General features: G+C 35.4%; 1 protein-coding gene across 1 annotated transcript in view; it reads left to right on the top strand.

Annotated features, from left to right (window-relative positions):
* Positions 1 to 17,098, top strand: part of ZCCHC2 (zinc finger CCHC-type containing 2) — an 84,792-nt gene that overhangs the window by 61,469 nt on the left and 6,225 nt on the right. The window contains exons 9-11 of the mRNA XM_027868911.1: positions 3,199 to 3,334; positions 4,768 to 4,832; positions 5,166 to 5,260. Coding sequence (XP_027724712.1) covers positions 3,199 to 3,334; positions 4,768 to 4,832; positions 5,166 to 5,260 — 296 coding nt within the window. The remainder of the gene's footprint in view (positions 1 to 3,198; positions 3,335 to 4,767; positions 4,833 to 5,165; positions 5,261 to 17,098) is intronic.

The following is a 17,098-nucleotide window of genomic DNA, read 5'->3' as shown; positions in this document are numbered from 1 at the left end:
CCCCCCCCCCCCCCCCCCCCCCCCCCCGCCAATACCAAGTCAACACCAAAGACAGAATTTGTCAGGTGCCTACTATGTACCAAGCACTATGCTAATTGCTAAAAATACAAAGAAAGGCAAAATCAGTCCCTGCCCTCAAAATGTTCACATTTTAAAGAGGGAAGATAGCATTTCAAACAACTAGGTACATGATATGTATAGCGTAGAAGAAAGGTAATTTCAGAGGAAAAGGTAATGGCAGCTTAGAGGGACCAGGAAAGGCCATATACAGAAAATGAGATTTGAGCTAAGTCTTGAAGGCGGCCAGAGAAACAAAGACATGGAAGTAAGGCAGGGAAAACATTTCACGCATTTGTGACAGCCAGTAAAAAATCATGGAGGAGTAGGGGACCCTTTAGCCTCCTTAGGCCAGTCATTCCATTGTCCTCCCTCCGTCCTCTGCCTGATACCTTGGGATGACTCCACCCCAAGACCAAACCTCTAGAGATAGTGATAACCTAACTGAACTTATTCCTTAGTGATTAACACTCCTTTATATCTTTCCCATCCCAGGGATTCTAAGCCTCCAGTGTCAACTGAAGCTGCTCTCTCCTAGTTAACAGTGATCTCTTAATTGCTAAATCTGTGACCTTTTCTTGATTTGCATCCTTTTTTTTTTTTTTTAACTTTGAAAGCTTTTGACTGTCAGTCACCTTCACCTTAATACTCTCTTTTCTCTGGGTTTTCATGGCACTCTCTCCCAGTTCTCCCTCTACCTGTCTGACCATGATTTCTCAGTATCCTTTATTGGATATTCATTCAAACCACACTCACTAACCAAGGCTTTCGTCTGGAACCTCTTCTCCCTATTTCGTTAATATTTTGCTTAGTAATATCATCCATTCCTATGAATTAAATTATCTATTTGTCCAAACCTGATTTCTCTCCTGACCTCCAATATCACATCTCCAACTGCCTATTTTGGATGTCCTTGTAGACACCTAAATTCAACATGTCCCAAACTAAACTTCTTATCATTCCCCCAAAGCCCTACCCTCTTCGTATTACTGTTGAGAGTACCATCATCCTTCCAGTCATTGCCTAGGGCTTACAACCTAAGTGACATCCTTGACCTTTCACTTTACCCCATGTCCAATCTTTTGCCAAATCCTATCGATTCTGTCTTCATAACATCTGTAGTACATGCCTCCTTCTCTTCTGACCAATTAATACCTTAGGGTCTCACACTTGAACTTCCCATTGGTCTCTCTCTGCCTCAGATCTCTTCCTCATTCCATTCCATCTTCCACTGAGCCATCAAATTGATCTTCCTCTATGTCACACACCCACCAACTCCCCCACAAATAAATTCCAGTGGCTCCCTATTAACCTCTAGGATAGAATATAACCTCAAGACTCCCCTCTAAAAAGCCTCACCAGCCTGACTTCCACACTAATTACCCCCATTGTGTTTCCTCTGCACCAGGCTATCATCCCTTACTCCAGTAGAGCATATGGAAAAAGCCTATTTTGTTGCATCTTTATATAAAACAGAGGCAGCTAGGTGGCACAGTGGATAAAATACCAGGCCTGGAGTCAGGAAGACATGAGCTCAAATCTAGCCTCAGATCCTTACTACCCCTCTGACCCTGGCAAGTCACTTAACTCTGTTTGCCTCAGTTTCCTTCTCTGTAAAATGAGCTGCAGAAGGAAATGGCAAACCACTCCACTATCTTTACCACGAAAACCCTAATTGGGATCACAAAGAGTCGGACACAACTGAAATGACTGAAAAGCAACAAATCCTAAAATATTTAAATTTTGACGAAATAAAGTTATCTTTCTAAAACACCTCACATAATATTTCAAGCTTAATAGTGCTACTTACCTTTTTTTTTCCCTGAAGGTAGTGATGACTTTAAGTCAAGAAATTGCCTTTCTTTCTTTATCATTGTAATTTTTAGGGAATGATGAACATGCCTATACCAGAAGGCTGGAGTATTATAGGATGTATTCACTTCTGAAAAATGCGTTTTTATACACTTAAAGTTATTTACAGAACTTTAATTCAATAAATGTCTTATTTTATGGAGGAAAACATTTTATTCCTCTTTTCTTTGGATATCTGTGTTTGACAAATTAAAAAAAAAAACTGGGAGCCCCAGTGATGCTTTTAGAAACTTCTTTCAAAAAGAAGTGTAGATATAACCTCTTTTTATCCTAAAACCTTTGAGGAATACTTAGAATGAACTTTGGACTTAAAAAAGAAAATAAATGTACAGTGGACTAACTTCCTGTGAAACTTTAAAGCACTATATAAATGTGGTTTTTGAAAATATATATATATGTGCACATATATGGACATAGATGTGTATATGAATACACACAGGTGTGCATTTTGTGTGTGTGTATATATATATATGTATGTTGCGTGTGTGTTTGTCAGAAGCTAGTATTTTTAACACATCTTCTGGATTTGGAGCCAACTCTATCCACTGTGCCATGCTGCTTCTCTCAGAATACTCGTTGAATATTTTTCCTACAACTTTTATATATGGGTAATGTAAGTATCTAATGAGAAGGTAGCATGGTGTAGTAGAAAGCCAAGGTTCAAGTCTGCTCTGGGGCCACATGTAGGTCTCTTAACCTCTCACTGCACCTCAGCAGTTCTAAAAGTTGCCTTTAATACATTTGATGGAGACACTTTTTTGATACTGTCACTAGTCAAATCACAGATCTGGGTCCACTAGCCCTTTCTCCCCCCAAAAAAGCAGATAACTAAACAATGTTTTATTGTCACAGATAATATGCATTCCAGACATTTCTGTAACTTTAAGTGTTGTAGTTAATTTTTAGAGGATCTTTAGTGAATGAACAAACTTAAGCTATATTTCATTGTGGAGTAAACATTATATTAAAAAATATAAATCGCTAAAACTTAAATGCAAACATTTTTGTTAGGAATCTTTCTGGCATTTAGTTTGGGTATGAAAATATTGTGACTTCAATAAATAATTGCACTTGTTTCCTATTTTGTTTGAGTGTTCCTTTTTTTGTATGTTGGGATTTTTAGGGTCTCAAATAATTTTTGTTAAAAAAAAAAAAAAAATGGAAATTCCTTCCAGAAAGGAATTACATAGTTTCTTCACTCCATGAAAAATACTTAACAAACAAATGTTAAGAACTTAAAAAATTATCACTGCTCTCTTCCTGTGACAGCACTGTTGGTACAAGTTGTCCCTCATTGGATGGTCTCACCCTACAACACTCTGAACAGAATGGGATGGTTGTGGACTGGAGAAAGAAAGGCTGTGTTCTACAGCACCCAGAGCACTGCACAGCATTAATAGACCAGGTATGTGACACCCCGCCTCCCCACTTGTTAGCTCATGATAAACATTACTACTCTTCCAGGACATTTGTATCTGGAAAGAAAGTAAAACTAAAGGGACGGTTTTTATCAAACATTCTATCTTGAAAAAGAACATTAAAGTTTGCTCTGATTTTATATAGGAAGAAGCAGGTGAGGCTTTATAATAATTAGTATATAGGGCTATGTAGTGAGAGTCGGGGACAGCCGAGGGAGAGTTCATACAAATTGCACATGACCATCCATACTGTAATAAGACTGTGATCTGACTGGCATGAATACATTCCCTCTGCTGGCATGAATGGCAGCTTCTCTGTGCCTTTTCCCTATTGTGCAGAATGTCTTTCATGGAGGAATACATCCAATGCCCTGGAAGCCTTTATTGAGTGTTTTTAGTGTCTCATTGGTATTGCTACCCATTGGTGATAGGAATTTTGAAGCTGATTTGAAGAAGGACATTCTTTTATTAGTACTTAATCTTAGTTTATTAACACCGTTTAATCTTCATAAAATAAAGTACATCATTGTAGAGGTAACCATGATGTGTTGGAACTGATCTCACAACCAAAAAGACTTGTTCCAAGTCCTACCTCTGACATATACTGGCGGTGTGATCCTCAGACAAGTCAGCATTCTAAGTAACTCTCTAGGGCTGTACATTACAGGTGAGGCACCAGCCTACATTGGTGGAGGGAGTTTTATCTTTCAGGGGTTCCCTTTTTTCAAAAAAGTCATAGGCCTAATCCTTATCTCCTAAAATGTAGGACAAAACAGAGAACTACTTGGAGTCAGATTCCTTATAAAGAAAATAATGAATAGAGAAAGAAGAAAATCAAGTGTAATTAGTCCAGTTTTCAGGAATAAAAATAGGAAGGCCTGTAACAATTGATAGGACAATAGGACACTATTTCTTTTCCTCACTCGTAAAACAAGCTTTGGAAACAGGGTTTTTTCAGTACTACTCCATATTTAAAAACCAAAGTAGAAAAATATTAAGTGTTATCAGCTAGTTTTAAATTCTGTAATATGGATTAAACTCCATTTATTCAAGGCGATGGTGACTGGTTCTTAGAAAATAGGATAATTTTTTCCTTTGCTCAAGGTACTAAGGCTTTAAATTCAGTGATTTGCAACTTTTCTTTCAAACATAGTCAACAAAAGTCTATGCACTTCTCTTAGACCAGCCTTAGCCTACATAAACTGTTACTTGTTTTATTCTTCTTTATTTTTAGAAATAAGATTCTTGGGAAAAGAAAATGGAACTGATTCAAGAAGGGAGAAGGTGGGAGGTTGGGTGGTAAGGCACAACTAAGAGTTACATATAAATGTTTTGCCATTGCAAGCTAGATTGTCCATAGTTATCTGATTGTGATTGGTCTTCTCTTTTCTGATATATTGTCTTGATATTCTTCTTTTAGCATGCAGCAGATAAATGGAGCTTATCTTCATTAAGCAAAAAGAAAGGAAAACCTCAAATAGAAAAGTAAGTTGAGTTTGTTATTTCCTGTAATGAAGAATGTACTATAACAGGGTGTACCTCCTAACTGATTAGTAGAAAATGTAGCTTATGCATTACTATGAAACTAGTATTCTTTAGTTGAAGTTGTAAATACTTAAATTTGTCATTTAAAGGTATCATTAAGATAATTGTATAGGGAATGTTTGTATAAAATGATTATCCCTCAAATAAATTCAATGTAATGTACTGGGGTAATTTTCTACTTTGTAATTAGAGGCTGTGTGTTTTTTTGTTTGTTTTTTTTGTGCATAGCATAAATAATCATTAAGAAATATTTGTAATGTGTATGAACTTTAGGGAGAAAATTAAGAAGACAGACAGCAGATTGAACAGTAGAACTAATGGTGTTAGTGTCTCCACACCCCAGCATGTCCATGGAGGCACAGTGAAAGGTAAGTGGTTTGTTGTTGTTGCTGTTGTTGTTTTAAGCATAAAGTATTAACAAAGATATATCTAGTAATGCAGAAATAAAGCTAAAGTTGTGCATGACTTTCACAAGTAATTCTGCCTGCTTAGTCCTTTTAAAGAGACTAAACATGTCCATGGTTATATCTAATAATTTAAAGGCCTATATATTTATGTATTTTTGTTTTTGATTCATGCATTAAGCCTTTTTAACTGACTCTACCAATTTTCCGTTGACCAATCAGTTTCCTTTAGTTCTCTAGTCTGTACGTTGATACAGTTGGTGTGCTCCCTCTACTGATATCTACCGTCTTAAAATTTTTATGTTAAAATAAATCACTAAAATTAGTCTTCTACAGATAAAGACTTTTAACAAAGATTTATCCCACAGATGGAGATTTTTGTTCTGCAAATTAATTGTTAAGTTTAATTGTTTGGCAATATAGATTTTTACAAATAGTATGAATATTTAGTGTTTAGGGGAATTGAATACTAAGGAATGTCACTTTTTTTTTGCATTTTAAAAATAATTGAGTGACTGATAATGTAGACTAGCTTTGGAGACAACCATGTCCAATCTAAGAGGTTTGTCTTAACAGCTTTTTTAGCCCTTGTAATGACCCTAGGATTCCCTACCCCACCTTTCATTTCCCAGAAGACAGGTAAGTTGTAGTATTTTTTTTTTTCATGTTAATGTCTTTTGTTTTTATGACATCTCATTTCCAATTAAGAATGAGAGAGAGGAAAAAAGCAGTTAAGCATCTTTAACCACATCAGAAATGTGTATATATACATACATACATACATGTGTGTGTGTGTGTGTGTATGTGTGTGTGTGTGTGTATGGTATTCTGAACCCATAGTCCCCCTTCTGCAAAGATGGAAGGTGTATTTTCTCATGTTTTTTTCAGGTAGTCATATTTACATAGGATCCCATTTTGGTTTTTTGTTCTTTTCATTTATTTAGTCATTGTGTATATTGTTGTCTTGGTTCTGCTCACTTTACTTTGCATCAGTTCATATATATCTTCCCATGGTCTCTGTATTCATATTCCTCATTTCTTATGACACAATAACATTCCATTAAGTTAAATGTTTTCTGATAGAACAAATACGTGGTGGAAAACTTGAGGATTTCCTGAGACTTCCTTGTATATCTTTTCATAGTATAGGTTAAATGGTCCTCTGCAAAAGTCATAAGTACTCGTCTATCTCTTCTTGATGTGAAAGTGACCTGGGATTCTCAGAGACTGAGCCAGGGGAACACAAGCTGGAAAGGAATAGAATACAGGACCAGTGACAGACTATTGTCCAAGAGCCCACCTGTTTAAGTAAAGAGAAGCTCAAAACCAGAAGATTGGTCAAAAAAAAAAAACCTCTCAGTAGTGTGTCCTCAAACAGTGACAGTGATGAAAAATGGGCCAGAGGATGCTAAGAATCAACCATGTTGCTCAACGACTTGCCTGAACAAGTTGACCTATTACTAGAGATACTAAACAACATCCTATTGACATTTTCATTATTAATGAAATCAGAAGCCATGAAGAATTTGAAACTGAGACAGTTCAAAGAGTCTCATCAGAGATGGGGAAAAAGGGCCGAGTCGGGTGATCATTCTGTACCAAAGGTGCAAGAAAGAGTGTGATTTCATGGAACTTTAGTCTTCTTCCCCCTGCATGGCTCGTGATCATCTTCTGCAAATAAATAATGTAGATCTTTGCAGCTTGTCTAAACCTCTGTTTCAAAGGATGAAAAAATTGGAAAGTTCTATGAAGTACTTATATTTTTCAGAATATCTTGATATTTATTCAGTGACTTCGATACAAATGTGGGCATAAGAGAGGATGATGAAAACTGTTGGAAAATACAGTTTGGAATTTAAAAACACACACACAAACACATACACACACACATATATTTGTATGCTGTTTAGAAACCACTCCTTAGTATCACTGTTATTTTGTTCACATAAAGAAAAATGGTCTCCAGAGAACTTGGAGTGAGATTCAACTAAGCCAGATAATCTAAGGCATTTTTGGATAAAACTGGAAAGACAGGAAATTGATTTGAAATGAAAGAGAAATCTACTTATGTTTCTATAGCTATCATATTTTCATGGGCAGCAATAGTGAAGCTATTTAAGGAGCAGTGACACTTCTGAAGTCCAAAAGAGCCGTTGGACCTGACTAGATACGTAAAAAATAAACCTGTGCTAGAGACGATACAATTTTAAAGGTACGCAGGAATTAATTTTCAGGCTATCTGAGGGATAGTCATTAGCAGCTACTGGTCTACTTTATCATCCTTTAAAGTCTTCATGGAAAATAATCATACATTAAGAATATCCTTAATCAGAATATGAGAAATGGAGCAGAGGTAGCCCTTTGTTAACAATTTTAGTCTACAGCTTTAGTTACCTGACAGGGGTGTAAATAACTATTTCGCTTTACTAAATTATAGCTTTAAAGACCTTCTTCAAAAGATACCTTTCACCTGTTAATATCAGTCAAGATTCTGTTCTAGAAAAGAACACAGAGATAACTTTATTCAGTTGAGATGTTGGATTGTTATCAAGTAAAGCATAAAACATACCAAGTGAAGCATAAAATAAGGAGACCCATACTTACCAAAGGCATTTTCAAGTTTCAGAGAGCAGAATCTAAAAAGGATTTTACATTCTTTATTAAATTTTTAAAATTGAACTTGTTATTGATTGTGAGGTTCTCCAGATACACAGTTGAAGTAATATTATTGTTGTTTATCATCAACACATTTATTAAGCACACATTTATGTGTGTCAGGCAGCATTTTAGGTTCGGGGATAAAAATATAAAACTGGAACAGTCCTGTCTCTCAAGAAGCTTACATTCTGCCGGGGGAGGCATGTTCATAGATGAGTAAATGGAGATTATAGATAGACTATAAAGTGATTTAGAATATGTACTGGGGGGAATCAGGAAAGCTTTCTTGAAGGAGGTGGCACTTGATTTGAGCTTTGAAGACAAGTAGGCGTTTCATGGGGGACAGCCTGGTCAAAGGCATAGAGGCAAAACACAGAATGCCTTTTATAGGCAACATAGCACGCAGGCTGATCTGCCTGTCCTTCAGAAAATGGGGGTGGGGGTAGGGAGAAGACAAAGGAGAGTGAGTATGAGTAATCAGCCTAAAAAGGTAGTTTGGAGCAATATTTTGAAGGGATTTAAATGCCAAACAGAAGATTTTGTATTTTATCCCAGTGGCACTAGGGAGCCACTGAAGCTTGTTGATCAGGGGAATAATATAGTCATACCTGTACTTTAGAAATATAAATTTGGTAATTATGTGGAGAATAGAAAGAATGGATAAGAATGACTATTAGGAGACCATTACAGTAGTCCAGGCCAGGCAAGAGATGATGATGGTCAGAGTTAGGGCATAAGAGTATTGAGTTGGAAGGCATAACATCTCCTTATTGATGGGATATATGGAGGAAATAAAATGGGATCTATGGAATGTAGATGAAGCTTCAAATCTCAGTTATTAGAAAAATGGTAGCACCCATGACATACAGAATTTAGGAGGAGGTGTGGGTTTAGATGAAAAGATAAACTTGATTTTAGACACAAGTTTAAGATGCCTGTGGATATCCAGCTGGAAATGCCTATAAGAAAATTGAACTGGAATTTTGAAGGGTCTTGGGGTTACATATATAGATCTACACAGAGGTGAACAAAGCTATATGTGTGGTACCGTGTCTCAGTAGAATCATCAGAGCCCAAAGGATCGTGAGGAGATTAGAAAGAAAAGTGATAATTGTATATTGCCTCAGATCAAAGCCTCTTCAATGAAATCTATAATATCGTTAAAACATCTACACAGAAAAACAAAGTGTAAGAAAAAGCACATTATTTAGATTATGTAACAGGTAACCCACTATTTAATTAATGTTTTAGTATAACTGTTTTGGATGATGAACTGGATATGAATTGAATGGGACATAACAACTGGATCATGTTTGGGAGTTGTGCAATGCCTTCAGTGATCCTAAGTTGCTTGTTGCATTAATCAGCAAACATTTAGCATCTTCCATATCCTGGATGTTGGCAGCTATGTTAGATAAGATTTCTGTGCCTGGAGTTAGGGAGACCTGAGTTCAAATACAGCTTCAAACACTTAGTAGCTGTGTGACCCTGGCAAGCCATTTAACCCCTGCCTCAGGCCCCTCAACTGTAAAATGGGGGTAATGATAGCATCTACATCCTAGGATTATTATGAGGATCAAATGAGATATTTGTTAAGTGCTTAGCATAGTACTTGACAAATAGGTGTGTAATAAATGCATGTTTCTTTCCAAGTTCCAGAAACAAGAAAGGGAAGAAATAATGCTTTCATGGAGCCTGCATTCTATCAAAAGCCTAATCTTTTTTAAATACCAATCTTTTTCTGGCAGTGCAATATGGCTGTAAATCATGCAATACAATTACTTCATATCAGTTAATGTTGTAAGTGATTTAAAGGACATGGAAAGCTATAAAGGGTAGATAAAAGAAGGTTGTAGCATACAAACAATTTTTTTAACATGAAATATAGCTTAAGACATGAATGTGCACATTTGGCCAAGATAGCTGCCTGAATGAAGGCAAGCAGCTCAGCTCCCACAATCTTTTCCAGTGAAAACCTAAAAATAGTGCCAGAATTAAGTAATGATCAAGAAAATGAACGAGAAACTGCAGAAAGTTATTTTATCTATACCAGAATTGTACAAAAAGTCAACCAGAAGCCCACAAGCATGGGAGGAGGGAGTTCACCAAAAAAACTAGTGTTAAGCAAATGACGCGAAAGCCTCTCACTGTGTGACTGTAAACTGGGCCAAACATTCCTGCAGCTTTCAAGGCTAGAGGGCTCCCACTAGAAGGCCCCAGGATGTAGTCCGAAACTGAAAGCTTGGATCTTGGAAGGGGCTGGGAGCAGGAGTACTCAGATTGGGACACTCCGCACTTGAGGTCTCCAGGGTATCCCTAGCACTTAGTCCTGAGTTGCCGTAGAGGACTCGGGAGATCTTGAACCTTAAGGGTCAAGGGGAGCCTAAAACCTACTAACTCTGCAAGCACAGACACTCTTTATAAGGGTAGAAGTTAGCATAGGAATTCAGGTAACCCAGGTACAAACAAGCAAAGAGGGAAGGTTAGAAGAATGAGTCAAGGAACAACTCTGAGGATGCAAGGGGTGCCCAAGTCACAAACCAAGAAAAAGATAAGCACTCCACAACATCTAAAAGCAAAACCTTAAAGAAAAAAGTTTGGCCACAAGCTCAATTAGAATTCTTAAAAACAGTGAAGCAAGAAAAGATCTTTAAAATAATTTAAGTGAAATGAAAACTTTGGAGTAAAGATTCTGGGGGGAAAAATATAACAGCTTAGTACAAGAGATATAGAACATTCCCATGTTAAGACTCCTTGAAAATTAGAGTAGACTAAGTAAAAATTATTTCACTAGACAAAAAAAAATATTAAAACAAAGTCAAAAGATTATAAAATAGTAGGAGAAAATGTTAAGATTTCACATGTCAAAAATAATTGACCTAGAAAACAGACTAAGAATAATTTAAGACTCACTGGACTACCAGAAAGTCATGCCCTCCCCCCCACTCCACCCCCCAAAAAAGAAGAGCTTGGATATCAAAGGAAAAATACTGTGAAAGAGTTTAAAGTACAAAGAAACCAGTCAGTTTTTAGCAGCAACCACTTTAAAGGAACAGAGCTCATGTAATATAGTAATCCAAAAGGCAAAAGAAAGAGGCTTGTAACCAAAAATTCAATAAACATTTATTAAACACCTACTGTGTGCCCAAAGGGGACACGGAATGGACCTTTAATGAAATAGAGAATTTCCAAGAATTCCTGATGAAAAGACAAGAACTGAATAGAAACTTTGAAACATAAATATGGGAATAAAGTAGAGCATAAAAAGGTAATACAATGAGGAATTGAAAAAAAGTTTTGTTTCTAATTGGAAGAGATGTCATCAGGGGTCAGAGGGATTCAAGTAAGCAGGATAAGGAGTACTTTAGATACATTTTGGTAATAGGAGAAAGGAAAGGGGGAAGATAAACTAGAGAATAAAGGAGAGGGATGGGGGAAATTATTACCACACATAATTGGGGGACACATACAAAGGAAGCGAAAGTGGGCATTACTGAAATTTTTTAACTGGTTAGAGGAGAATAGAGTGTACACAAATACATACAGCTAAAGAGTTTGATGTAGAAATACATTAAGTTAAACATGAAGGAACAGAAAGAGGGGAATAAGAGGAACCGTAGATTTAGGGAGGCCTTAGTCATAAGCATAACAAAACCTAAACTCAGATTGGGGATTGAGAAGAGTTTAAAAGGAAATAGAAGGGTAAGATTTTGTGATTGGAGAACTGGGTGAGGGGAACAGAAGAGGAACAAGGGAGCAGAAGCTGATTTCATAGAGCATACTTCTGTTTCACTACACTATTCTTTTCCTTGTAAAGAGTGAGTGGAAAGCAACAGGACAAAAAAGGATTAGAATAAGGTGGAGAGAAATACACAATTAACGATCGGGAATGGAAATAGGAATGAGATAAATACTCCCATAAGATAAGAGTAGTAAGCAGAGTGGATAAGAAAGCAATATTCCATAATTTGCTGTGTATAAGAAACACATTTGAAACATCATAAAATCTTATCCAGACCTGGAGGAAATCTGTGTTGCTTTTATTGAAATGAGGTGGAGGGAGAGAAAGGAGGGTGGTTGTAATCATGATCTCAGAAAAGACAGCAGAAAAAATAGACTTAAGTTAAGAAACAGGGAAACTACATTTTGCTGAAAGATACGTGGAATTGTAAATTGATTCCCCACTTTATTTTGTATTGTTTGTCAAGTCTTAATTTACTATGTATTAGTGATCAAGTTGCTGTGTGTTAGTTATTCTCTCTTAATTGTGAACTTGAACTCTCTCTGAACTCCATGAGTTTGTAGCTATTAATCTCCTATTTTGCAACATAAGCCACCCTCCACCCACTAGGTTCCCTTTCTCAGGAGTTTCCAGCCACAGGGTCCTCATTTATATCTTAATCTGTTAGAATTTGCTAGCATGTAAACTGCACGTATCCTGTTCTCCCTCAGTAATTGCCAACCATGGGACTTCCCAAAGGATGTTAGTCCACCTGGTGATAAACTGAAGTAAATTGTGGTTAAGTGACCTTAGGACTGACCAATCAGAAGTGAGATATGCCTCTGTTGTGCCAGATTGATGTCACTGTCTGTTTTCTTCTATGTAACTGTAAAATAACTGCCTTGATTGTCAGATGGATCCTTGGCTGTTGACGAGCTTTGGATCCCATTTATTGGCAATTGCTAGCTTTGCTAATAAATTGATCATGCTTAGAACTCTGTGCCTCAGTTTCTCTTTATCACAGATTTTTATTGCAACAGATACCATAGACAGTGAATCTACAGTAATTAATACAACATTTAAAGGAAATACTGAACAAGTTACAAGGAGGAATAGATAATAAAACTGTAATAGTGAAGGAATCTCAGTGTACCATGTTCAGAACTAGACAAAAAGTTAATGAGAAGTTGTCTGTGAATAGAATTTTAGAAAAATTAGATATCATAGATTTTTCATTTTTCACTTATGTAAATTGACCGTGGATTAAGCCATAAAAACCTCACAGACATGCAGAAATATTAAAAACAATCTTTAGTCAATAAAGAGTCATTGAAGAAAGAATTAGACGTTAATTGGAGACTAAATAATGCCATCCTAAACAATGGTAGAATGGTATCAAAGAGCAAAGTACAGAAATGACAGATAATTTTATTAAGGATAACAGACAAGATACCAAAATTTGGAGGATGTCTAAGCAGTACTTAAGGAAAAATTTGTATCTCTAAATGTTTTCAACAAAGGAGAAAAATTGGGGGTGCATTTAAAAAAAAAAACTATAAAGCATTTTAAAACATTTAAAAATGTTTTAAAAACATTTAATTAAACTCCAAAACAAAAATTCCTAAAAGCAGGATTAATAACATTGAAGCTTAAAAATTGAATTAATAAAAATTGGGGGATTTTTTTTGGAGAGGGAAAACAAAATATTGATTAACTATTAGACTCATTTTGTTTTTAAACAAAGAAAAACCAAATTACAAGTATTGGAATGAAAATAAAGAAATCAAAATAAATGAAAAAGAAATAAAGGATATTATTAGAAACTTTTGTTCAGGAATTTTTGTATGGAAGATCATATGCAAATAAAACTGACAAATGAAATAGATGAGTATTTGCAAAAATATAAAATATACAGATTAAACAACTCAGCTCAAAAAAAAGAAACTGAAGCCAAAAATAAAGTCCTGAAGGAAAAAACCCTGGGACCAAGTAGATTTACAAGGGGAAAAAAAAATATTTTTTTAAAAGAATCAAAGTAATTCAATTGGAACATTTCTGATATTTGCAAGCAAACTGCAAAAATAAAAAATAATCTTACCAAATTCTCTCTGTGATATAAATATGGTCTTAATTGTTAAGCCAGGGAAAGTCAAAACAGAGAAATAAAGCTATAAATTAGTATCACTAATAATGTTGCAGTATTTTCAAACAAAATATTATCAAAAAGATTATAGCTTCATATCAAGAAGATTATATACCATGATCAAATTGAATTTATACCAAGAATACAAGGCTGGTTTAGTATTAGGAAAATTATAAACATAATTGACCATATACTAATAACAACAACAAAAATCATATGATTATATCAGTAGTTGCTGAAAAAACTTTTGGCAAACTACATCTCTTTCTGGTTTGTTTTTTTTTTTTCTAAAGCACTAGAAAACATGAGAAAATATACAGACCTTTCCTTAACATAGTAAGTTGTATATATCTAATACCAAAAGCTAGCATTATATGTAATGAGGATAAATTAATGGGGGCTTTTCCAATAAGATAGGGGTAAAGCAAGGATGTCCACTGTTACTACTATTTGACAAAGTGCTCGAAAGGCTGGCTATAGCATTAAGACAAGAAAGATACATCAAGGGAAGAAGCAGAGGATATTATGGTGTACTTAAATGAACCCTAAAGAGTCGACTCAAAATTTAATGGAAGCAATAACTTAAGCAATGTTGCAGTATACAAAAAAAGTTCCACATAAATCTTTAGCAGTTTTGTATGTTACCAACAAAACTCAGCAGAATGAAAAAAAGAACAATTTTAAAATAAATACAGAATGTAAAAAATACTCAGGAGTCTGCTTACTAAGATATACATAGGAAATAGAAGAATACAACAAAACACTCTTTACAGAAAAAGACCTAGATGTTTGAAGAAATATCCGTTGTTCATGGTTATCCCAAGCCAATGCATTAAAAATTATAATACTGCCTAAGTTAATTTACTTATTTGATGCTGTACTATTAGACTCCCAAGTGATTCACATCATGGAACTAGAAAAAGTAGCAGCTAAAATTTTTTGAACTTTACCACAAAGCAGTAATCATCAAAAACCATTTGGTACTAGTTAAGAAATAGAGAAATTGATCAATAGAACAGATTAAGCACATAAAGACAGAAACAAATAAACATAATTGCATAGTGTATAATAATCAAGAAACTCCAACTCCTGCAGTAAGGACTTTCAACAAAAACTGTTGGGAAAACAGAAAAGCAGTCTGGTAGAAATTAGTTATAGATCAGCATCTCACCATAAACCAAGTCAGGGTCCAAATGGTTACATAACTTAGACATAAAGGTTAACATTATAAACAACTAGACCAGCATGGAGAATCTGGATTTCACATCTGTGACTATGAGAAGAGTTAATGGCCAAAAGAAAGGATGGGGAGAAAATCATAGAGGATAAAAGAGGGAATTTTGATTACATAAAAAAAAAAATCAGTGTAGCTATCATTAGGGAAGCAGCTAACTTGGGGGATGGAAGGAACCTTTGTAACAAGTTTTGCTGTTAAGGATTCCGTTCTCAAGATGTATGAGCAGCTATTTTCATATCTATAAGAATCAAAGCCATTCTCCAGTTGGTAAATGATGAAATATATGAGCAGGCGATTTTCAAAGGAAAAAATGCAATATATTTAAAGCTGTATAAAAAAAATACTCCAAATCACTAATAATTAGAGAAATGCACAGTAAAGCATCTTTGAGGTTCTACTTCACAACTATCAGTTCAGAAAAGTTGACCAAAAAAAAGTGGAAAATGATAAATGTTGAAGGGGTTATGGGAAAACAGACACTTTAATAAATTGTTGGAACTGTATCCGTCCAGCTGTTCTGGAAGGCAGTTTAGAACTGTGACTCAAAAGTTATTAAACTCTGCATACCCTCTCATCCAGTGATGTCACTAACAGGCCTAACCCCAGAAATATTAACCGGAGCAAGACCTCCTGTGAATTAGGTGGCTTTTTAAATCAGATATTAACAGTAGCAAATGAACAAATTTCTCCAGGATAAGACTTGAGTAGTTGCAGTGTGCTGTAGTAGAGAGGGTACCTATAGTAGTGAGATTGATGGTTCATTTAAGCGTCGCAATTCTGCTACCTCTGTCATGTTGAACAAGTCTGTTAGCCTGTGGGCCTTGTTTTCCTCATTTGAAAAATGAGGGAGTTGGATTAGATGACCTTTGATCTTTCCTCCCACAGGGTGGAGATGGCATGCTGCTCCTTTGCTCAATGCTGGCCAGGATGTAGCATAGGCCGCAGAGGAGGCAGGATGCTTACTCGGCCCCAAGAGGGCAGGGGTAACCACCATCTCATTTACCCACAAACTTAGCCGCTTTTCCATTTTTTCAATACCCTTGAGAGGGTCCTTGAACACTTTCTGGAATGGATTCACAAACACTTTTAGAAATAGTTACCTCGGCTGGGATTCTTATAATCTAGCCAATAAGCCAATAGCTTACTAATGTTCAGACTCCTTAAGAGTCTGCCCAATATGATGGATGTTCTAATAAACCTTGTCTTTGGCTGAAAAGAAAAAAAAAAAGAAATACCTCCATTTTGCAGATATAAACTTGCCATACCATACTTCTCATTTTTTTCTCTACTGTACATAGCTGCAAATGCACTTAGTTGCCAACACAAAAGTGAAAATGAAATTACTTATAAAAATCATGAGATTGAAGTAGAAAAAGTTAAATATGTGAATGTTGAGGATTGACTATATTTTATACTTTAAAACTTGGTCATTGGTGTGTGGAAGCTCTGGATTAACAGGAATAATTCCTAGCATATTGTCTTATATCTAACAGTCATTCAGTGGTTGAATTAATTTGATTGAATTTGGTTAATCAAAATATTCTTGATCTCTGTCCTGGATAAAAGCAAATTTATTATTACTTCTTAGGTAGCAAGTGTGATAATGCTAATTTCATGTATACTAAAACACCACTTTTAATGTTAAAAGAGCCACGTGTTATCTGTGTGTTTGGATAGTTCACTATATCTATGTCTCTATATAGATATCGATATCTTCTTAAATAATTAATAAAATTTTTAACCTAAACTTGTCTCAGCTAGTCAGTCCTCAGTGTATGACAAAATGTCCTCCTGATCTAATCAAGTAGGCTTCTTTTGTTGAATCTTAAGAATCGATATTAGTTAAACTTTGTTTAAGCTTAGTTTGGCCTTTAGTCTCAATAGTGGAATTGAATTCTTTTCTGGGTAAAAAAAAAAAAAAAACAAGAAGTTTTTTAAGTTTGTTAAATATATTATCTTATATTTCCAGTAGGAATCCAGACAGGAAATTAATTTTGAGTCCTTATAGTGTGATAAGATAAAAGATCTTGTCTTTATTTTTAG

The sequence above is a fragment of the Vombatus ursinus genome, unplaced genomic scaffold (genome assembly GCF_900497805.2).
Source record: "Vombatus ursinus unplaced genomic scaffold, bare-nosed wombat genome assembly UNPS02014791.1, whole genome shotgun sequence".
Classification (NCBI taxonomy): domain Eukaryota; kingdom Metazoa; phylum Chordata; class Mammalia; order Diprotodontia; family Vombatidae; genus Vombatus; species Vombatus ursinus.
This window is presented reverse-complemented; position numbering and strand designations above follow the sequence as displayed.